The sequence below is a fragment of the Callithrix jacchus genome, chromosome 7 (assembly GCF_049354715.1).
Source record: "Callithrix jacchus isolate 240 chromosome 7, calJac240_pri, whole genome shotgun sequence".
Lineage (NCBI taxonomy): Eukaryota > Metazoa > Chordata > Mammalia > Primates > Cebidae > Callithrix > Callithrix jacchus.
Window position 1 is genome coordinate 82,964,586 of NC_133508.1, and position 22,822 is coordinate 82,987,407.

Sequence of the window (22,822 nt, forward strand, 5' to 3'; positions counted from 1 at the left end):
TCACCAGACGGCTTCTCCTTTTTTAATCAATGACCAACCTATCCAGCTTTGGAAATCTGGACAAAGAGGAGGCTGAGCGCAGGCCTGGTCCAGTGTCTAAGGGTCTCTGAGTGAGTCTGTGTCAGCATGAGGGCCCCACTGGGCCTGTCCATGGGCTGGGCACAGCAGTTTCCTGAGTAAGAGCCAGCCCCACCCTCAGGGCAGCATTCCAGCCCAAAAAGAAATCCAGGCCCTCCAGGTTCCACCTGTTTTCAAGGCCCTCAGGACAGTCAATAAATAGGTTAGATTCTGAGCCAGGCCTGGGAAGTGAGGGTATTCAAAGGGCAGGATCAGCTGTCCAGGGATTGCAATGATTCCCAGGTACTCTCCTACCCTTCTCCAACAAGGAAGTAAATAAATAGACCTTTAACTCAGGAACAGGGGTGTTGGAGCAGGGGAGCCCCCGCTTGGAGTTAGTAATTAAGTCCCATGTTAAAAACAAGGTAGCCCCAGCCCCTACCAGCATCTACAAAATCCTACAGGATGGGGGGAAGTGCTAGCCTGCCTGGGGGTACACAGTACCCAGCCCTGCAGGATCCTGGAGGAGGTCTCATGTTTGTTCTGCAGCTCCTGGGGCTCCCTCCTCCTTAGGGGGTGGCTCCAGGAAAATTGGGGTGACTGAGGGTGGCTTCTTCACTCTGGGAAAGTAATACAAGAATGTACAGGGAAGAAGCCATTAGCTATATTCCTGGATCCCACTAGGCCTCCCATTTCTCAGGGCAGAAAAGGGTTACTCACGAGTAGGGGGAAGCCGGGACCCCCACCACCAGGAAGTGGTTCTTCTTCCGAAACAATCTCCACAAGCCCCGGTGGTTGCCACGCACATCCAGGTCCCAGATATGGAGGCACTGGTGAGGGTGGGATGAAGACAGAGACATGGGTCAGAAAGCTGTGGGGAGGGGCCACTGAAAACCCTTTGGTCCAGCCCCTACCCTTCCTTAGAAGCTACCACAATTTGCAAGAGATAGTATCTTTTGGAATATAAATTTGGACAAGGAGGTTGGAAGAGGGGTTCTAAGAGTAGGAAGAGAAGGTTCTGAGGTTGAAGATTTCAGAGCAAAGGCTCCCTGGATCTTGGGGCAGTGAGTGTAAGGGGGAGGGGTTCTCCAGGGTGGGCATGGTATTGAAGCACCTTGGCAAGCTGGGTCCAGGTGGTGAAGTCATCATCTTTCTCCATTCGAATAAAGGCCACGTAAGTGTGGCCTTCTGTGTCTGGCAGGAAAGAATCTTCACAAGGGTTCTTGCTGTGGTCCAGAACCTCAGCCTCACTGCAGTAGGGGGTGGGAGAATATGGCCAAGACAGGGCCCACTTCATGGGTGTGTCCCACAAGCTCCTGTACTTGGTTGAATGCTTTGCTGTTTCCACCTTGAAGTTCTTAATAATGTTTGAGCTAAGGACCCTGATTTTCATTTTGCACAGGGCCCTACAAATTATGGGGCCAAGATCCCCAGTATTCGACTCCTTGTTCCCTGCTACACATCCCAATTGTCCTAGGCCATACCTGAGCAGCCTGTGAATTTCCACTTCATAAGCTTCTTTCTTCAGACTGAAGAGGAGGGAGAAATGGGTCAGAGGAGTGGGCAGGCCCTCAGGTCCCATGGGTAGCACTGAGCAGGGCAAGGGGTCACATGGGAATCTGTAGCAGCAGGGCTGGAGTAAACACACAGGCCTGGGATTGGAAGGGACTTTCAGGGACTGGCCTCCAAATCTCCTAGATATCCACCCCTTGCCCTGCTGCCAGCCCCCACCTGTCCACATTCCTGAGCTGGACACCTGGAACCGTGTTGAACTTGTGCTTCTTGAAGTAGGCCTCCTGGAGTGGGTATGAGAGTGAAAATCAGCACCTCACATTGTCTGGCCCACACCCACTCACTGACCAGCCACACATCTATAAGACACACAAATGAAGTCCTAGACCTGTTAAGAGCCCTCTAATTTCCTCCTGCCTTCTCCATCCTCTTTGCAGCATCCTCGGCAAGCTCTTACTAGCTTTAATTTGGCCTCCACCATTGCTGCAGAGCTCATGCTCTCACAGCAGCTCACACTACTGCACTACAGACCCCTGAACTAGTAGTCCCTGTCTCTTGTAGTTCTTCCTGGGCCTGCTGTTCTAGAACCACAGATGTCAGAAACAGGCCCTGCAGGCGGTGGTAGGCAAAGGGATGGGCTGGGCTGGGAAGGGGAAAACTACTTTGACTATGGTACCGAGAGAGACCTGAGGTAAGCACCTGCCCCTCTCTGGGAGAGGAAGAGGACTCTCGTATTAGTCAGCCTCTGAGGGGCCTCTGGCTTCTAGGAGGTTCCAAGCTGGATGCTATCCATTCCTTTGGGCTGGGCTGGCTCAAGGCCTCCCATGCTATAACTGGGGAATGGTTCTCTGGACACAGCCAGGTGGAGTTGGGGGTCCTAGGGACTTCCCTGTTCTCAGGCTGAAGCATGGGCTCCAGCACTTGCCAGAACAAGAAAAAGAGGAGATTGCAAGCTGGACCACTGCTTAGAGGCAGAAATACTCTCCCCACACATCCACAGTCTAGTGCTAAGAAGAATAAAAATAAAAATCGTACCAGCTGACCCTTATATATATTTACAATTCAAAGCATTTTACATATATAGACTCATTTAAACCTTCAAAAAATCATAACCCAGTGAGGTAGTAGTATTTTATCCTCATTTTACAGATAAAGAAACTGAGGCAAAAATAGGCTAGTTCTTTCCCCAAGGTTACATGGCTAGCAAGTAGCAGAGCTGGGATTGCTCTGGAGTCCATGGTTTTGTGTGTGTGTGTGTGTATATATATATATATATATATATTTTTTTTTTTTTTAAAGATGGGGTTTCACCATGATAGCCAGGCTGGTCTTGAACTCCTGACGTCAGGTGATCTACCCACCTCGACCTCCCAAAGTGCTAGGATTACAGGTGTGAGCCACTGCGCCTGGCCCATGGTTTTGTTCTTGACTACCACACTGTGCCCTGCTCCCTGCCTCCCGCTCACATGAAAGTAGCCATTCATGTTGAGGCCAACGATGCCAAAGTGGTAGGATCGGGAAACATCAGGGATGATGCACTCTCGGCCCCGGCGTTGTTCAGGCATCCGCATCCACATGTCCCAATCCCAGAGCTGGCAGATGTGGACAATGATGAAGATTAAGATGTTTTGAGTTCGTGGGGACTCCAGCCCCCTCACCCACCCTGCCAGTTACCTTTTCCGGTGTAGGCCACTTGGGCTCAAGCTCCTCCTTGTACAAGGACCTCCTGAGCACCCAGCCCAGCCCAGGCATGGTCTCCACACGATACAGTAGTGCTGGGTCCTCAGCCGTGTGTTCATAACCCTGAGGACAGGGGACCATAGTGGGAGGTATTAGCTGAGGCCTCATAAACTCACCTGCTAACCCCTGGCCATTCCAGCCTACCTGGTCATTCCAGGCAGAGATGCAGTACAGGCTGTCATCCTCCTCCAGCAGGTGGATAGATTGGCTCAGGAAACTGAGAGGCAGGGTCAAGGAGTTCAGGGAGAGGCAAGGATAAATATAGTCACACAGAGATGCTGGAAGAGCTGGAGCTGGGTCTCAGGAGCATACCTCCTTCACCCAAATCCCCACTGTCTCCATTCATCCACTCTACCTTCAACACCAGCCCTAACACCTGCCATCCTACCTTTGCTCAGGCTTTGCCCCACTTTTGAGCTCATGTCCTCCAGAAAGCTCTCCAGGACACCTCACTGCCTGTTTCCCTGCAGACTGAGGAACCTCATCTGAAACCTAGTCTCCCCTTACCTGAAAAAATCCACAGCAATATCCAGGTCCTCTTCTAGAACCACAGCAAACTTGGCCTCCTGGAAGGGGAATGGAACATCATGGTCCCAAGAGGGTCTCTCCATCCGGTGGTCTCCTTTGCCCCCAACCCTCTTCTTGCAGGCAGCATTACCCCCATTTTTCCAGATGTGAAGGATGAGGCCTGGTGAGGGGAACAGCTTGCCACAAAACAGGCCCAGACCCTATGCCCAAGAGTTGTATCCTTAGTACTCACCGGAAAGAGGTTGAAAGTGGCAGTGAGGCTGGCCTTGTAGTGCTGGGAGCAGGGTGGGAATAGGGCACATGAGCTTTAGGGTAGAAGGCAGAGCCAGGTGTCTGCCCCATCCCCGCTTGCCTATGCAGTACCTGAGACACGCGGGCATTCTTGATGCTGATGGGAGTATGCTGGATGCCCCTCAGACCAAACAGTGCCACCACATCCATGGGTTCCTGGGGAACATAGCCACTGATCACCATGTGAGGTCACTTTCTCCTGCCCACCTCTGCAATCCAAGGCCTTCACATTTCACAGCCCTTGCCTGGGCAGTCTCCCTTGCCTGTCCCTTGCAATCACTGCTGCTCCACACCTGCAGCCCCGAGTTGTTGTGTTGTGTTCCACCCGATGTCCCCTGAAGCCCTGCTTACCTCATAGTAGCCATCGATGAAAACAGTTATCATCTGGGGAGACACCCCCTGGGCTGAAAGCAGAGAGCGCAGCATCCTGGGGAGCCCAGGGATAAGTTAAGGTCTCTTCATTCCCCCCCAACTCAGGCTCCCCTGTGTTTACAGCTGGGCCCAGATTCCCCATGCTTACCCAAAGAGGTGAATAGGTCTAGAATCTGTTGCCTTCCTGCCCACCTCAAGAGTTCCTCCTGGAGATAGATGACCTAAGCACCCTCCCACTTACTAAGCACCCTCCTGTTCAGTGCTGGGGACAGCCCACTCCCAGGCTTACCTGTACAGGTAATTGGGTCGGTTTCCTGCAATGACAGCCACAGGCACATTGAGGACTTTGTTGTCTGGGAGCTGCGGGAGAAACATGTTTAGCTCTTGCCTTATTCCCCCTTCAAACGGGGATCCCCACCTATGGAAGAGTTCTTGGGTGAAGGTAGGTACAGATGAGCAGACAGGGAAGGGAGAGAGGATCTTCCCTGTTCTGGCCTCTCCACACACTCAGCCCAACTCCAACACTCAGCTTTGCTTACATGGCCTGCCCCTTCACCCCAGCCCTGTCTTGCAGAGTGCAGTGTAAATCCTGCTCCTGGTTCCCTCCCAGGCTGGGGTAGGGAAAGCCCAACCTAGATCTTTCCTGGGGTCCCCCTTACTGAGTTGGGAAGGAGTCCAAACCTCACTGCCTAGGTCCCCACTCACTGGATCAGGGCTGAACTCGATGGGTGTGGGGTCCTTGCAGCTGCATACACTTCCGTAGCCCTCAACTTTGCTGCAGAAGCGCCGGCGGCGACGGTTCAGCTCTGTGTCTGCCCAGTGGCACTCTGCCTCTGAGGGAAGGATGTGGTTGGCATGGAGGCATAGGGCCAGCATGGTTTGAAGAGCCCCAGGCACACAATCAAAGAAATAAAGCACCACTAGGAGGACCTAAATGCCCACCCCCAGCCCAGGCCCTGCCCCATCCAGGCTCCACTAACTCTACCTTCTGCTGAGCTCAGTGGCACATCTGTCTTCAGCAGGACTGGGTCCCCCCAGGAGGAGAGGGCAGGTGACTTAGAATGTTTCTCCCCGAGGACAGGACCTGGCAGGAAGCAGGAATGAGGGCTCCTGGGGGCCCAGACACCATTTTGGGGGCTTTTTTCCATCTCCCTGCCTACTTCCATCTAACCCACTACCACTGGCTCCTATGTGTTCCCCACCCCACCTCCTGGGGTTCTGCTTCTCCTGGGCCCTTGATACTACAGAGTGCATGGCCTCTGGTGCCGGCACCTCCTTTTCGTCCCACGAAGGCCCATGTGTCTCTCCAGCCCAGGGCAGGGCCAGCCTGGCTGCCCAGGCTCCTCAGTAGAGCCTTGGCTGTGTCCTTGAGGTGGAAGGAGCCCTCGTCCTGGGGGATCAGAGAAGGCAGTTAGGCTGACTGGCATGATTCCAGGAGATCTGGCCTCACAGAGCACCAACTATGTAGCAACCTTTTACTTAAATAAGCTCATTACATTATTGCAATAACCCTCTATGATTACTCTCTTTCTCAGATAAAAAATAATAACTGAAGGCTTAGAGAGATTCTGAGTCATCTGAGGTCATCCAGCTAATAAGTCCTTTCCACAAACCCACACGATCTGCACCTCTCTGTCCCTCCACCTCTCTGCCTTCTTTTCCCACCACTCCTATTCTCCTCCATTATTCTGCTCCACCTCGACTGGCATCTTTGCTCTTCCTCAAATGTGCCATGTACCTTCCCACTTGAGAGGCTTTGCACTCGCTATTCTTTCCACCTGGAATGCTCTTCCTCCAGGTAGTCACCTGGCTCACTCCTCACTTCCCCAGCTTTCTGCTCACATATCATCTTGCAGGGATCTTCCCTTTTTAAAATGCCCGCCATTATTCTGGATCCCCTGCTTTATTTTCTTCTTTATATAAGTTACCATTTACTAGCATTACACACATTTACTTGGCTGTTTTTTGTAGACCTCCCACTGCTAGAATGTAAGCTCCATGAGGGTGGGGACTCTGTCTTGTTTCCCATTGCATCTTCAGCACCCAGAGCAGTACGTGCCATACAGTTGTTGCTCAATAACTATTTGCTGAATTAATAAAAATGTTAAGGCTAAGATTGGAACCTGAGTGACCTTCCTTTAGAGAATCTTCCCTTATGTTATATGAGAGGCAGAGAAGCCGGGGCTATGAGCAGGGTTGGAGCCAGGGAGTAGGGATCAGGGCCGGGGCTGAATCACTGACCTTGACAGTGCAGATGAGCACTCGGCCGGGTGCGACCATGTTGAGGAAGAGCACCATGGCCTCATCCTCATGAGGTGAGTACGTGTCAAACACACGTTTTGCCATCACGTGGCCCTGGCAGGGGATGCACCTCTGGTGAGTTGGTATCATCAGCAAGAAGAGCCCAGCTCCAGCCCTCTGGGTCACCCATCCCTAGAAACTCACCGTGGCCTGGTTGAGAACAATGACATGGATGCCCCGGCCCTGCTCCCGGGCCTCATCCTCCAGCACCTACACAGTGGCAGAGAAAGTCTTTTCACTCTGACATTCAAGGTGTCTCTGTCATAAGGGTACTTAAAACACCAGCTGCTTGAAACCCCACTTCCCGCCTATGCTTCTGTTCACACAGCTCTTTTCCAACTCAGCTTGAAGGCCATCTCTTCCAGAAAGCCTCTATAGCACTCCCATTAGAAGAGATCACGTCTTTCTACAACCCTCCCCTCCATGACTTTCATGGCTCTTACAGCCTTTGCTGTCTCTGCTTCATCCTGGAGGTATCAAAATCCTCCATCAGACTGAACCCCTCAAGGTAGGGCCAGGTCTGATTACTTCCAGGTCCTCAGTGCCCAGCACAAGGCTGAAGCCAAAGAAAGGACCAGGGAATAGTCATAAAATAAATCAATGAATTGACTGCCTACTATTATGAATGATTGCTTTTGAGATCCCACTACATATTAGACACTTCACAAACTTTTTGTTTAATTCTGACAAGTAAAAATCATTAGTCCCAGTCTATAGCTAAGAAATTGAGGACTCCAAAGCCCCAGAGGTAGAAATTGGCAGAGTTGTAGTTCCCACTTAGGCAGTAGACCCCACAGCCAGCGGACCATGCCCTGAGCAGAATGGAGTGACTATACACCAGACCCTGGCCCACTGACCGTGGTACCATCCACTGCCACATATACTTTGCTGCGACTTGAGTACACCTCTACGTCCAGGACCCGCCGGGGACCGCTGCCTCTGCGCCTTGGGGGCTCCAGGCGGCCTAGGGCCTCATCTGTGGGGTGCAACAGGTCATGGAGATAGTCTCCCCAGCAGAGTGTCACCCGTTGGGGTCTGTGTGCCACCCCAGCTGTGAGATCCAAGGCCCTCCCACCCCATCCTCAGCTTGGCCCCACCATAGTCTTGCTCTGGCTCTGGGTCTTCATTGGCTTCGCTGATGGCTCGCCGAGTGTCCAGGATCAACTTGATATTGACAATGACAGTCACGAGCAGGAAAAGAACGGCCCCTGTCTGAGGGGAGGGGTAGGGATATTAAGAGGAGCACCTCCTTCAGCTCCTAGAGGATCTTTCTGAAAGGAGGGCCCTGGCTGCAGTGAGGACATCCAGAGAACCTAGGACCTGTCTCTTCCTCTGTCTGCCCAGCTCTACTCCCCTGACCAGGGCCTAGTTTCACAGCCACCTTCCCCAAGGAACCTCCCCTGACCCTTCCCCCTCCATTATGGCCCTCCCTACCCAGTGCTCCTGTATTCTTCCATTTGAGACCTTGATTTCCTTGGTCCTCTCCATTGTTGGTTTCTAGAGATAGAGCCAGGCCCAGAGAACCAAGCTGGGAATCAGACCTGGGTCCTAGCCCTAACTGCCTCACAGGGGTGTGTGCCTCTGGGCAAAGCTGTCCTGATCAGACTTCAGGCTTCCCGTTCAGAAGCTTAGAAGTTGTACTCGGGTTCTGATTCCAGAACTCTGGGTTCAAACCATTACCTACAGGGACAAGACATATAGAGGGCTACCCTCTAGGAACCTGCTGCCCCTTTCCAGCTGGGGCCGGCCAAGGTAGGTCCCAGTGCCTGGTTTAGGTAGGGAGGAAGCTGGGAGGGAGCCCTCCGTGGAGAGGGTTTGAGATATCGCTATACCTGACAGAATCTCCGCAGAGCCCGCTGGTTTGTCAGTTTATACTTCCAGGTAAGGTACCAGCTCCGCTTCTTCCGAGCCCCAAAGGGCTTGATGAGGGGGCTGGGCTTCCAGTCGTCCATGCCGGATTGGCGGGTCACCAATGTCCTGGGCGGCCCATGACTTCAGGAATCTGATGGGATCAAAGGGCCACATAGGGTAAGGTGGCTGTCCCAAAGTCTGATGCTTTCTGGAGAGATGAGGGAGGACCTCCCAGCAAGTCTTCCCTGCAAGCACCCATACTGTGTGACACGGAAAAAGTGGTTTAACTTCTCTGGGCCTGGCAAGAAACCCTTCAAAGGGGTTGGATCACCTGGAAATTCCCTGAGACTGGAGTAACTCTCTGAATCAAGGCTGTCCAGGGGTGGAGGCCAAATAATCGGCTCAAAGTTCATTAGCCCCTACAAGGACCAAGCTCCAGGCCTCCCCAAGCCTGTGGTGGGCAAAGAGCGACCTCTCCTGCCTCAATCCTCCACCCTCGTCCCATCCCAGCTGGCCCAGCTTCTCTCCTCCCAGGGCCCGGAGCCGCCCAAGGGCTCGGGAGACCTGCACCGTCAGCGCTATCCCTCCCGGACCTCCACGCGGAGGCACTCACGGCTTAGGGGCCCCGGGCCCCACTCGGGCCCCGCTCGGGCCCGCACTGCTTGCCCCTGCGCGCCGCGGCCTCCGCCTCCTCCATGCCGCTCGCGGCCCCGCCCCGGCCCGGCCAGCCCCGCCGCTTCCGCCGCTTCCGCCGCCGCCGCTGCCGCGGGGTGAGAGGGCGACGGGCGGCGCTTAGGGCGGCGGTGGCGGCAGCGGCAGCGGCAGCGACTGGGTGTCCGTAGCCAGGGAGTAAGGAGAGTGCTCAGACCTTGCTCCGCAGCTTCGCAGCCCGGCTGGCTGGTGCTGCTGCCTGTACGAGAGCAGCCCGCTCCTCCGCACCGCTGATGGCAAACCCAACTCCAGTCAGAGGCCTAGGACCTTAGACCTAGATCACAGCGCACGCCAGGGTCAGAGGGGCTGCAAGCCTTGGGCACAGCATACACACCACCCGCCCCTTACCCCTCCTGGGCGAGGCCGGTACCTGGGCCTGGGGCATGCACAGCCATTGGAGGCCAAGGGAGATTAAAATCTAGGTTCTGCCGCTGTGCTAAGCAGTTTACTGATGACGTTTAATTCCACAGCAACCCTACGAGGTAGGCGCTATTATCATTATTTCATTTTTTTTTCAATTGAGATGGAGTCTGGCTCTGTTGTCCAGGCTGAAGTACAGTGGCACCATCTTGGCTCAGTGCAGCCTCCGCCTCCTGGGTTCAAGCGATTCTCTGGGTTCAAGCGATTCTCCGGCTTCAGCCTCCTGAGTAGCTGGAACTATGGGCGTGCACCACCACACCCGGCTAATTTTTGTATTTTTAGGAGACGGGTTTCACCATGTTGGCCAGGCTAGGTCTGGAACCCCCAACCTCAGGTGATCTGCCGGCCTCGGCCTCCCAAAGTGCTGAGATTACAGCCGTGAGCCACTGCGGCGGATATAGGCACAATATTATTATCCCTGTCACAGATAAAGAAATGAGACCCAATGTCACAAAGCTGAGAGAGGTGGAATTGAAACCCAGCCTGGCTCCGGATTCTGCTCTTAACCACTCACTGCACTCTACTGGCAACAATACTTAAGAGTTGCCACGTTTAAATAACATCATACATAGAAAGCGCCTAGCTTAACACAATGGTTCTCAAACTTTAGATTGCATCAGAATCACCTGGATGACTTCTTAAAACAGAGGTGCTGGGCCAGTCCCTAGAGTTTTAGATTCTGTGGTCTGGGGCAGGGTGGGATTTTGCATTCCTAACGAGTTTCTACCTGATGTTGATGTTTGTTTGAAGTCAGTGGGTAGTCATAGAACAGTTTTAAGCAGGGGAGAAATATAATTCAATTTATATTTTAAGAGAATCTTTATTTGTGGAGAATGGTTTGAAAGGAGACGGAGGAAGCCAGAAGACCAGTTAGATTTTTTTTTTGAGCTTTCCATATTCCATCTGCTTCCTGAGTGGTGGGGTGATATCCCCCACAATGTTAACAGTACTTGTCTCAGTAGTTAAAGAAATAGATGATTTTTCCTAGTTAAGTATGTATAAGAATAGAAAAAACCCAATACATTTTATTAGCATTTGAAAAATATGTGTTGGCTGGGCACAGTGGCTCACGCCTATAATCCCAGCCTGTAATCCCAGCAGTTTGGGAGGCTGAGGTGGGCTGGCCACTTGAGGTCAGGAGTTTGAGACCAGCCTGGCCAACATGGTGAAACCCCATCTCTACTAAAAATACAAAAGTTAGCTGGGTGTGGTGGCGAGCTCCTGTAATCCCAGCTACTCAGGAGACTGAGGCAGAAGTATCGCTTGAACCCAGGAGGCAGAAATTGCAGTTGAGATCGCACCACTGCACTCCCGCCTGGGTGACAGAGCAGTAGTCTGTTTCAAAAGATTAAATTAATTAATTAATTAAAAGCTGTCCCTTAGGGTTTCTTCCTGACCCTCTTTTCTCCTCAAACTCACTCTTCATGGATGATGTCATTCTCTCATGACCTCTGTTACCAATCTAGATTCCCAAACTGACATTGGCAGTTCTAACCTCTTTCCTGAGCTCCAGGCTGCCTGATGTCCAGCAGGGCATCTTCATAGCCCCCTCTGACACACCAGCACAACTGCTGGAATCATTTCCTTTTACTCCTAGATCTCTTGAGGGTTCCCCTCCTCAGTGAACTGCACCAGGCCAAAGACCTGGGAGTCACCCTTGACTTCTCATCTGTCTCCAATGACCAGTCCAGGTATGTCTTCCTCACCATCGTATTCTCTACACCACACACAAAGGCTGGCACGTAGTAAGCTCTCCATAACATTTGTTGAAATCATTCATTTGTATTTTTTAACAAATTTTTATTGAATGCCACTATAACTGAATGTAGACAGTCACCTAGTCCTGTCAGTCTTACCTCCTGAAGAGCCTTCCATTCTAGTCTAATTCTCCAGCCTCACAATCAGCCCTTGGTGTAGGCCATTTCAGTTTCTTGCTTTCCAGTCAGTCTCCTTGATTCTAGATTTTTACCCCTCCCATTCATTTCTCCTTGCAAAATCCAGAATGATTTTTTTTTTAAAGGCAAATGTTGCTGGGTGCAGTGGCTCATGTCTGTAATCTCAGCACTTTGGGAGTCCAAGGCAGGCAGATCAACTGAGGTCAGGAGTTTGAAACACACCTGGCCAACATGGTGAAACCCCATCTCTACTAAAAATACAGAAATTAGCTGGACGTGGTGGTGGGTGCCTATAGTCCCAGCTGCTTGGTAGGCCAAAGCAGGAAAACGGCTTGAACCAGGAGATGGAGGTTGCAGTGAGCTGAGATCATGCCACTGCCCTCCAGCTTGGGTGACACAGTGAGACTCCTTCTCAGGAAAAACAAACAAACAAAAAAAAAACATATATATATATATTGCCAATGGGGGAAAGGAACTACAGAGTGTGAGTGAAATCCATATATCCACATTTATCTGAATAGGATAATAAAGAGCAGATGAATATTTAAAATTGAGAAGTAGCGTGGCTGGGCATGGTGGTGCACTCCTATAGTCAGCTGCTTGGGAGGCAGGAGGAGTGCTTGAGCCCAGGGGTTTGAGTCCAGCCTGGGCAATATAACAAGACCCTGTCTCTAAAAAAGGGGAAAAAAGCAGTGGTAGGATTTACAATGAGAAGACAGTTACTCCTACCCTACCCTTTCACACCTCTAGGCCCACTCCCAATTGGCAACCACTTTTAGTTAACTCTAAACACTAAAGTTACGGATACGAACACCAAAAAAATAAATAACAAAGTTATTTTTTGCCTATTGGGAGTGGGCCTAGAGGTATGAAAGGGTAGATAGAGCAGGAGTAACTATCTTCTCATTGTAAATCCTTCTGCAACCATGGACTGGAATTTCTTGAATTAAAAGACCAAACAAACCAAAGTTTTCATGGCTGTTCACTGCCTGTTAAATAAAATCCAAACATCTCAGAACCATCTTCTGTAACCTTGTTACTCAAAGTGTGGTCCCTTATTACTTGAAGTGTGGACCAGCAGCATGGCCATCACCTGAGAGCTTATTAGAAATGCAGGATCTTAGCCAGGTGCAGTGGCTTACATCTGTAATCCCAGCATTTTGGGAGTCTGAGGCAGGTGGATCATTTGAGGCCAGGAGTTCAAGACCAGCCTGGCCAACATGGTGAAACCCTGTCTCTACTAAAAATACAAAAAAATTAGTCAGGTGCGGTTGCATGCCTGTAATGCCAGCTACCTGGGAGGCAGAGGCAGGAGAATCGCTTGAATTCAGGGAGGCAGAAGTTGCAGTGAGCCGAGATCACGCCACTGTACTCCAGCCTGAGTGACGGAGCCAGACTCCTCTCAGAAAAAAAAGAAAAGAAAAAAATGCAGGCTCTCAGCCACCACCCCAAATTTACAAAATCAGAATCTTTATTTTAACAAGATCCGCAGATAATTCATATGCAGTCAAGCTTAAGGAGCATCTTGCTTATAAGCCCAATGTGGACCTCTTCAGCTTCGATAGTGGTTGCCCCTTTCTACTCCGTTAGTCTGAATTCTAGCCCCTGCGGTGTGTGTGTGTCTAGCTAAAATCCAGCTGCCGTTTTAGAGCTAGTTCCTCTGCTCCAGGAAGACTTCCAAGCCCTCTGCAGCTCTCTGTTACCACTGTTCCTTAAACTCCCACATCTCTGACTGACTGAAGCTGCTTAGGCTTCATTCTGCAAACATGTATTGGGCGCCTGCTGTGTGCCTGGCTGGATTCAGTGCCAGGATGGGGTGAAGGCGCTGAGGTCTCCGAGTGCTCTTTCAGGTTCAAATCCAGAATCGCCCAGCCCCACGCAATCCGGGGCCAGAGGTTGTGCGCAGCACTCGAATATATATCTACAGGCGGTGCTGCGCGGCTTTTCTGAGTGTTACGGCGCCCTCCTCCCACCCCCGCACCGTGCGGGCGGGGACCCACGGTTTCTGCTCCGCATTAGCTTCGGCGAAGGGAGGACCACCGGGAGCTGGTCCCGGGCGTCAGGTCGTCCGGCCCTTTTCAGGCTTGGGCCCGCATGGAGGGTACCGTGGAGTTCCAGACGCCTGATCTGCGGGATGTGGAGGGTAAGGTGGGCAGGAAGACCCCTGAAGGGCTGCTCCGCGGGCTGCGAGGCGAGTGTGAGCCGGGAACCTCTGGCGCCCTGCTGCTCCCAGGGGCGCCTAGCACCGGCCACGGCTTGGGGGACAAGATCATGGCGCTGAAGATGGAGTTGGTGAGTGCAGACTCCATGGACCAAGGGGACGAGTCCCCAGTGTAGGGCCGGGAGGGACAAACTCACGCTCCCAAGTTAGGCTGGAGAGGAGGTAGTTAAAACTCTCCATCTAACTGCTCAGAATCCCTCCCAGATCAATCAGTAAGCGCTGGGGTGGAGGTGGAGTGACGTCCATTAATTGTCCCCCAAGAGTGAGTGGGGTGTTGATGGGTCCTGAGGACTTGGGGTGGGAGACAATGGTTCTTGGAAGTTATTCCTGCCAAATAATTGGGAGGAGAGAGATGAGGACGGAAATACCGAGAACCCAACGCAGCACAAATTCCCCCCGCCCGTCTGGGCCACCTTTTCCCCGCCAGTCCCCGTTGTAAGGCAACCAGTTTTTTCTCCTGCTAACCGGGAAAGGGTTTAGTTTCTGTGAGACCGCAGTGTTCAGCACAGGGTTAAGGGGTATATCTGCTGAAAACTACCTGGACTAGGAGCATTGAAAACCTCCTCCGTTTCCCCTGCATCTCCCAGCCCTACTTAAAATAATGGAAAGTTCTTAAACCTATAGCAGGGACAGAGAGTAGCAGCACCATTGGTGCCGATTCCCTCACCTCAGACTCAGTCTCCTCCCAGCCAATCTCCCAGGTAAACTGGATATTTGGATCTCATCTGTACATTCTTAGGGAGAAGAGGAAACAACAACCCTCCACTCTCTCTGTTTCTGCTGGTCTAGATTCAAAGCCAAAAGGGCAGCTGGGGCCCTGGCAGGCTCCCCAGAGCCCTGATTCCCATGAAGTAGGTGATTTATACCTGCCACTACTTTGCATCCAGCTCTGGGGAACTGAGGAATTGCCATTGGCTCCCTGGCTCACAGCCAGGAGCCCACGGTGAAGTTCCTCAGCTAATAAGTCTTACTGGAGCCCCCACTGTGTGCCCAGCCTGTGCCAAGCTGGTCTGTGAAGCATCAGGAGAAGGAAGTCATGGAGGTTCTGAGACCAGCAAGGGCTCTGATGCCTGAGCTGAGAGGCTGGGAGGAGAGTCTGGTGGGTGGAGCAGTCAGGGAAGGCCCCCTGGGAGAAGGACATGAATGCCAAGTGTGCACTTGGCCTTGAAGGTTGGAGGTGAGTGCCAAATTCTCCAGAGCAAGGCTGTGACTGTACTCACCTAAGCGGGGAGAGTGGGCTTGGCTTTGCCTCATTGTACAAACTTTAGCTCAAGGCCCTATCTAGACTGTCTAGTTGTTTTGAAAACTAACTTTCACCCAGCACATGTGCCAGGCAGATTGCTGAGCACTTTACATGATACTCTCTTCATCTCCACAGTAACCCTGTTAAGTAAGTGATATTTTATAGATGAAGAAACTGAGGCACGGGGTGGGCATGGTGGCTCACGCCTGTAATCCCAGCATATTGGGAGACTGAGGCAGGCAGATTGCTTGAGCCTAGGAGTTTGAGACCAGCCTGGGCAACAAAGTGAGGCCCTGTATCTATAAAAAATACAAAAATTAGATGGGCATTGTGGTGCATGCCTATAGTCCCAGCTACTCTGGAGGCAGAGGCAGGAGGATTGCTTGAGCCCAGAAGGAGGAGGAGGTTGCAGTGAGTTGAAGTCGCACCACTGCATTCTGGCCTGGGTGACAGAGCTCAGAGCTAGATCCTGTCTCAAAAAAAGAAAAGGAAGGAGGGAAGGAAGAGAGGACGGAAGGGAAGAAAAAAGAAGAGAAAAGAAAAAGTAGAGGGACAGCGAATTTAAATGACTACCCACAATCATGTAAAAAGCAGGGCCAGGATTTGAACCCAGATCTGCAGACTGCACTTTACATCTTTATCTTTGAGACCTACTTTGTGCCAGATATTCTAAAGACATTTTATGTCATGGAAATGAGAAAACTGGCCATCATTTCTCCCATCTTGCAGATGAAACATTCTTGCAGATTTTGGGGGTTTGTTTGAACTCACATAGGGAGTCACTGGAAGAGCCACGCCTAGTCTCTCTGGCTCTAACTCTTTTCTGCCTTGGTGGAAACTATCTGTAAACTTTAAGGGGCTGCATTTAACTTCTGATTTTGTCTCTGTATTCTTGACCCAGCTTGCCTGGGGCCTGAGGCTGCCCGAGGAAGGATACAAGGCAGGGAGCCTTCTGGGGCCAGAACAAGGAGAGATCCCCACCCTATTTCTTCTCCCTCCTCAGGCCAGGATGTTATTAATATTAATCTCCTTCTGTGCTCTGCCCTGCCTACTGGGTTGCACCCAGGAAGGACAAGGGGTGGGGCAGAGGATTTTCTTTGGAGCCACTGAAGGCAGGCCTGGTTCAAGTCCTCTAAGGCTGTCCTTCAATTGTTCCTCTCCCAGCTCTCCTTGCACAGAGGCGAGGCTGAAGGCCTACCCTTGAGGCCAAGGTCAGTCCTGCCACTAGGCCTGTTCTCTCCTGCTTTCTTCCTCTACCCCCCATTCAGAGGTTAAGTGAACAAGCCAGACTGGGATATGTGGGAATGGGAAACAGTAGCAACTTTTCTTAGTTCTCCCACCCAAAGAACTGTTGCTATGACAACCCGCCTCTACAGAGGCAGTTTGAGAAAAAGCTTTAGGCAAGGAAGGAGAAGGCACAGGTTCAAGTCTTGGCTCTGCTTCTGAAACATTTTGTGGTCTTGAGCAGGACTTTGTCTCTCTCCTGGCCTCAGTTTTTCTTCCTCTTAATGGAGGGAGTAAAGGGAGGTGGGGATTGTGGAACCAAATGATCATAAAAACCTTTGTAGTAACGATATTCTGATAGTCCCTGATCTGGGAGCTAGGACTGGGTTCTCCAGGCTTTTGGGCTTAATTTGGATTGAGCAATGAGGAAACCATAAAGGACCTCAGCGCTGGGCAGAGAGTCTGATACGTAGATGTTAAGGAGAGGAGTAGGGAGCCTGAATCTCCTTGGAAGGAGAATTGGGTTTGGAGTCGCCTCTAAGGCTGCATCTCTCCTGAGCTGTTTATCCTATACTCTATTTTCTTCAAGAGGTGGTGTAAAAAGAGTGTTTCTTTTTCTGGCAAGAAAGCCTTGCTTTCTTCTATTCTGGGAATGATGCTGTCATAGGGAATCCCACTGTCACAGGATTATAGAATCTGCTCTCAGATTTATTTCCCAGCAACACAGTACAACCCAGACCGCTGAATCCTGAGAATCTTCAAAGGGGTCAAGGATAGTAAAGGCAAGAGAATCACAGAACTGGATGTGACCTGCTTAGCCCTAAGCAGAGCACCAGAAATGGACTGGGTGGGATCTGCTCTCAGGGAGCTCACAGGCTGGTTAGGGAAGGAGGGAGACAGATAAACATTTCTAGTACAGGATAGTAAATGCTGGTAGAACCCAGGAAGAGCCTCGTAGAATAGTCTTGACTATAGAGTGATGTGGTTGGGTTTGTGGTCTGGAAAGGTGACTTCTTTTTTTTTTTTTCCCTAAAGATGGGGTTTCACCACGTTGGCCAGACTGGTCTTGAACTCCTGACCTCAAGTGATCCACCCACCTTGGCCTCCCAAATTGCTGGGATTATAGGCGTGAGGCACAGCACCCGGCAGGTAACTTCAAATTGGAAGGAGGCACAAGCTATTTCCTCTTCTTGAAATGCTTCTGTCCACCTCTTTATCTGGCTGTGTCCTTCTTTTTTTTTTTTTGACACAGGGGTTTACTCCTATCGCACAGACTGGAGTGCAATGGCACAATCTCAGCTTACTGCAACCTCTGCCTTCTGGGCTCAAGCAATTCTCCTGCCTCATCCTCCTGGGTAGCTGGAACTATGGGCAAACGCCACCACACCCAGTTAATTTTTGTATTTTTAGTAGAGATGGGGTTTTGCCATGTTGGACAGGCTGGGTTTGAACTCCTGACCTCAAGTGATCTTCTGCCTCCGCCTCCCAAAGTGCCGGGATTACAGGTATGAGCCACCTCACCCATCCTGGCTGAGTCCTTAACTGTAAATTTTCAGCTCAGGTCCCTTATTCTAGGAAGCATTTCCTGACCTGTTTAGGCCAAGGCAGGCAGATCACTTGAGGTCAGGAGTTTGAGACCAGCCTGGCCAACACGGTGAAACCCCGTTGCTACTACAAATACAAAAAGTAGCTGGACATGGTGGCACACACCTGTAATCCCAGCTACTTGGGAGGCTGAATCAGGAGGATTGCTTAAACCTGGGAGGTGAAGGTTGAAATGAGCCAAGATTGTGCCACTGCACTACAGTCTGGGTGACTGAGCAAGATTCCATCTTGAAAATAAGTAAGTAAGTAAGTAAATAAATAAATAAATAAATAAAAGGCATGGAGCCATTATGACAATAAGAATAAGAGACAAGATGATAGGAACAGAATTTAGGAAGCTGAAATGCAGAAGGAAGAGTGGCAACTAACTCGGACTTAAAAAATGCTCAGTCCCAAGTCAGCAGTGGAAAAAGCTGAAAAGCAACGCTTTTTTTTGTTCTTTTTGAGATGGAGTTTCACTCTTGTTACCCAGGTTGGAGTGCAATGGCACAATCTCAGCTCACTGCAACCTCTGCCTCAGCCTCCTGAGTAGCTGGAATTATAGCCATGCGCTACCACGCCCAGCTAATTTTGTATTTTTAGTAGAGATGGTGTTTCTCCATGTTGGTCAGGCTGGTCTCCAACTCCTGACTTCAGGTGTTCTGCCTGCCTCGCCCTTCCAAAGTGTTGGGATTACAGGCATGAGCCACCATACCTGGCCAAGGCAACACATTTTATGCTGCGAAAACCCTCAAAGATCTTAGGGGTTGGAAGCACCAGGTTTTTCTGGAACTGGGGGCACAAGTGGGGCTGAAAACAAAAGGGCTGGCTGAATGTTTAAAAGTCATATTCTAAGAGCCCCTCCCTATCTGTGCAACCAGGTGCCAGCTACTTCTTTATCTAGCAGAAGACTGGAGATGTAAGTTTTGGTTTTTTTGTATTTCTTTTTTTGAGATGGATTCTTGCTTTGTTGCTTAGGCTGGAGTGCAGTGGTGAAATCTCATCTCCCTGCAACCTCTGCCTCCCAGATTCAAGTGATTCTACTGCCTCAGCCTCCTGAGTAGCTGCGATTACACATGCCCACCACCACGCTCAGCTAATTTTGTATTTTTAGTAGAGACGTGTTTCACCATGTTGTTCTTGAACTCCTGACCTCGGGTGATCCACCTGCCTCAGCCTCTCAAAGTGCTGGGATTACAGATGTAAGCCACCGTGACGGGCTGGAGATGTAAGTTTTGGAAAGAGGAAGGAAGGGAGGGATGGAGGGAGGAAGAAAAGAAGGAAAGGAGGGAGGGGAAAACAGCAGGAAAAGTGTTTTTAGTATGAGGAGTTTTGTTTAATGCATTTAGTTTGGTCATGGACAGGTGTTTTCACTGTTCGTATATTTGTCTCTAGGATGAAATAATTGAGGATAATCTCCTTTATCAGGTTATTAATAGTCTGTACAGTCTGTGATATCTCATTTATGTTTATCTCCCCTTATTGAGACTGCAAGCTTCTATTAAGCAGGGACAATGTCTCCATTATCTTTGTAATTATTAGAAAATCCATGTACCCAGCCAGGCAAAGTGGCTCATGCCTGTAATCCCAGCACTTTGGGAGACGGAGGCGGGTGGATCATCTGAGGTCAGGAATTTGAGACCAGCCTGGCCAACATGGTGAAACCCTGTCTCTACTAAAAATACAAAAATCAGCCAGGTGTGGTGGCACATGCCCATAATCTCAGCTACTTGGGAGGCTGAAGTAGGAGAATTGCTTGAACCCAGGAGGTGGAGGTTGTAGTGAGCTGAGATCATGCCATTGCACTCTAGCCTGGGAAACAAGAGCAAGACTCTGTCTTTAGAAAAAAAAGAAAGAAAAAAAAAAATATATATATATATAGTTTGGGAATCTGTTAAAAAAAGAATGAAAACAAAAAAAAAGAAAATCCATTTGTTTAATTGAATTAGAGTTGTGATGTTCTTCCAAAAATACAAATAATTTCAGGTATAAAATTTTGTTCTATGCTTTTGCCATAGTATTTAGAAGATCCTAAACTGGGCTGGACATGGTGGCTGATGCCTGTAATCCCAGCACTTTGGGAGGCTGAGGCAGATCACCTGAGGTCAGGAGTTCGAGACCAACCTGACCAACACGGAGAAACCCTGTCTCTACTAAAAATACAAAATTAGCTGGGTGTGGTGTTTCATGCCTTATAGTCCCAGCTACTTGGGAGGCCGTGGAAGGAGAATTGCTTGAACCTGGGAGGCAGAGGTTGTGGTGAGCTGCGATCGTGCCATTGCACTCCAGCTTGGGCAACAAGAGCGAAACTCTGTCTCAATTAAAAAACAAAAACAAGTAAAAAAAAAACCTAAACTATGTTTTTTAAAAAATTTTTTCACTTAATACAACACAACAATAATCATTAACACGGAAGACCCCAAAATATGTGAGGATTTCTTCCCACCAGCAAGTAAGCAAACAATCAGTTCTGCAGCAGACACAAGCTGGGTATCCACTAATTTAATTTCAACTCTGTCTACCTAGAGACAGTGTTATATCCCACAGATTGAGGGCTCAGTCCCCAAGACTGTCTGGCTCTTCAAACACTAGTCATAAGTCTGGGCCTTCTGAGCTTCTGGCCAACCAGCTTCAAACTGGCGTTCCTATAACCCCCTCCTTGGGTTTGATTGATTTGCTAGAGTGCCTCACAGAACTCAGGGAAACACATTTACTGGTTTATTATAAGGATATTACAAAGGATATAGATGAAGAGATGCATAGGGCAAGGCATATGGGAAGGGGCATGAAACTTCTGTGCTCTCCCTGGGTGTACCACCCTCCAGGAACCTCCATGTGTTCAACTATTTGGAAGCTCCCTGAATCCTGTTGTTGGGGACCTTTTTTTATGTTTTGAGACAAGCTCTCACTCCGTTGCCCAGGCTGGAGTGCAGCAGCACTATCACAGCTTACTGCAGCCTTTAATTCTCTGACTCAAGCAGTCCTCCCACTTCAGCCTTCTAAGTAGCTGGGACTATTGGTGTGCACTACCACACTCAACTAATTTTTTTTTTTGGAGGGGTAGAAACAGGGTTTCCCTTTGTTGCCCAGGCTGGTCTCGAACTCCTGGGCTCAAGCAGTCCTCCCACCTCAGACCCCCAGAGTGTTGGGATTACAGGCTTAAGCCACCGTGCCTGGTCCTTTGGGCCTTTTAAAGAGACTGTTGGTTGTCCGCGATTGAAACATGGACAACCGTATCAAAATGTAATTGGACAAAAAGGTCTGATCTAAACCCTGCAAAGCCTGTCTGTTTAGATTCTTCTTGGCCTCTTTCTGTGGCATTCCTTCCTCCAGGGTATGAGTCAAGACCCTCCCTCAAATGAGGGTCTTATGACCCACAATCAGATTAGAGTTCTACCCTGAGCAGGTGAGAGGAGGACAGGAGAAGGTCAGAAAGAGACCCTATTTTTGAAGCCTACTTCTGAGTGCCCCAGAATTATAACACAAACTGTAACAATGGCTATGGGACTTATGAGCCAGAAACTTATGAAAACCTGCACACATACACACACACACACACACACACACACACACACACACACACACACACATATAATATCATACATAGTAAATAAGTCGACCATAGTAATATGTAGAGCCAAATAGCCTACCATTTACTGATTTATGGTACTGTCAGGTGGTATGCTATGCATGTTAATATGTTCCTTCGATGTCTCATGACAAACCTTTAGATAGTATCCTCATATTCTAATAAAGAAATGAAGGTTTAATGAAATAACTTTCAATTTCATATGGCTCATTAATGGCAAAACTGGAATTCAAAGCCAGGTCCATTTAATTCTAGTGTCTAATTTTCTCAATGTACAAATATATATTTTTTTTCACATGGAGCTTCGCTCTGTTGCCCAGGCTGGATTGCAGTGGTGCGATCTCGGCTCACCACAACCTCCACCTCCCAAGTTCAAGCAATTTTCCTGTCTCAGCCTCCCGATTAGCTGGGATTACAGATGTGTGTGCCACAATGCCTGGCTAATTTTAGTATTTTTAGTAGAGACAGGGTTTCATCATGTTGGCCAGGCTGGTCGCAAACTCCTGACCTCAGGTGATCCACCTGCCTCAACCTCCCAAAGTGCTGGGATTACAGGAGTAAGCCACTCTACCTGGCCTCAGTGTACAAATATTAATACTTGATCTTCCTCTGGTTTATCATAGATGTGAATAAAACAATTATTTCCTGAATAATTCAATAAGCATTTTTCAAATACAAAAAAGCATTAATTATGTGTGTGTGACCTGTGGGATCTGACCTGTATATGTAAATATACATATAATGACACTTTGGTCAATGTCAGACCACATATAACATATAAACATCCATGTAAGCTTTTTTTTTTAATCAGAGACTTGCTGTGTCACCCAAGCTAGAGTACAGTGGTGCCATCTCTGCTCACTGTAACCTCTGCCTTCTGGGTTCAAGCGGTTCTCCTGCCTCAGCCTCCTGAGCAGCTGGGATTAAAGGTGAGAACCACAATACCCAGCTAATTTTTAAATTTTTAGTAGAGATGGGGTTTTGCCATGTTGGTTTTGAACTTCTGACCTCTCAGCCTCCCAAAGTGCTGGGATTACCATATAAACATTTTGATCAATGATAGACTACATATGTCAAATAAACATTTATAATGTGTATGTATATATACACATATATGTAAAATAAACATGTATATATAAGTATGTACACACATAAATACATATATACACATATTTATATGATGTTTCGGTCAATGATGGACAGCATCAGTTACACAGTGTTTCCATAAGATTGTAACACAGCATATATACAAATACAAATATGATATAGGGCACTTGATATTG

At 49.5% G+C, this 22,822-nt stretch overlaps 2 protein-coding genes across 14 annotated transcripts in view; one reads left to right on the forward strand and one right to left on the reverse strand.

Annotated features, from left to right (window-relative positions):
* On the reverse strand, nucleotides 1-9,783 carry POMGNT1 (protein O-linked mannose N-acetylglucosaminyltransferase 1 (beta 1,2-)). Of its 9 annotated transcripts, none has more exons than XM_035251335.2 (23): nucleotides 9,734-9,783; nucleotides 9,521-9,637; nucleotides 8,634-8,803; nucleotides 7,899-8,013; nucleotides 7,659-7,777; nucleotides 6,946-7,011; nucleotides 6,742-6,855; nucleotides 5,773-5,890; nucleotides 5,486-5,584; nucleotides 5,206-5,333; nucleotides 4,790-4,860; nucleotides 4,480-4,555; nucleotides 4,201-4,284; nucleotides 4,070-4,111; nucleotides 3,817-3,875; nucleotides 3,454-3,526; nucleotides 3,244-3,372; nucleotides 3,036-3,161; nucleotides 1,789-1,853; nucleotides 1,542-1,586; nucleotides 1,172-1,307; nucleotides 778-887; nucleotides 1-677 (listed from the first exon to the last, which is right to left on the reverse strand). In XM_035251335.2, the coding sequence occupies exons 3-23, from the start codon at nucleotides 8,751-8,753 to the stop codon at nucleotides 590-592; spliced, it is 1,983 nt and encodes a 660-aa protein (XP_035107226.1). In that variant the 5' UTR covers nucleotides 8,754-8,803; nucleotides 9,521-9,637; nucleotides 9,734-9,783; the 3' UTR covers nucleotides 1-589. The 9 variants fall into 9 exon arrangements, 8 of the variants coding, with proteins under 8 accessions (XP_035107226.1, XP_035107223.1, XP_002750829.1 ...); XM_035251332.3 differs by having other exon boundaries at nucleotides 1,542-1,709; XR_013520011.1 differs by lacking the exons at nucleotides 9,521-9,637; nucleotides 9,734-9,783 and adding an exon at nucleotides 9,266-9,369 and having other exon boundaries at nucleotides 1,542-1,690.
* The window catches only part of LURAP1 (leucine rich adaptor protein 1), a 25,926-nt gene continuing 11,580 nt past the window's right edge, over nucleotides 8,477-22,822 (forward strand). The window contains exons 1-3 of one of the 5 annotated variants that reach the window (XM_078331619.1): nucleotides 8,477-8,553; nucleotides 11,381-11,474; nucleotides 17,402-17,515. In XM_078331619.1, the coding sequence (XP_078187745.1) occupies nucleotides 17,402-17,515 (114 nt within the window). In that variant the 5' untranslated portion in view covers nucleotides 8,477-8,553; nucleotides 11,381-11,474. Of the gene's footprint in view, nucleotides 8,554-9,621; nucleotides 9,846-11,380; nucleotides 11,475-13,678; nucleotides 13,971-17,401; nucleotides 17,516-17,603; nucleotides 17,872-22,822 lie in introns of those variants that run through there. The other 4 variants (XM_078331618.1, XM_054259304.2, XM_002750784.6 and 1 more) reach the window with 4 other exon arrangements.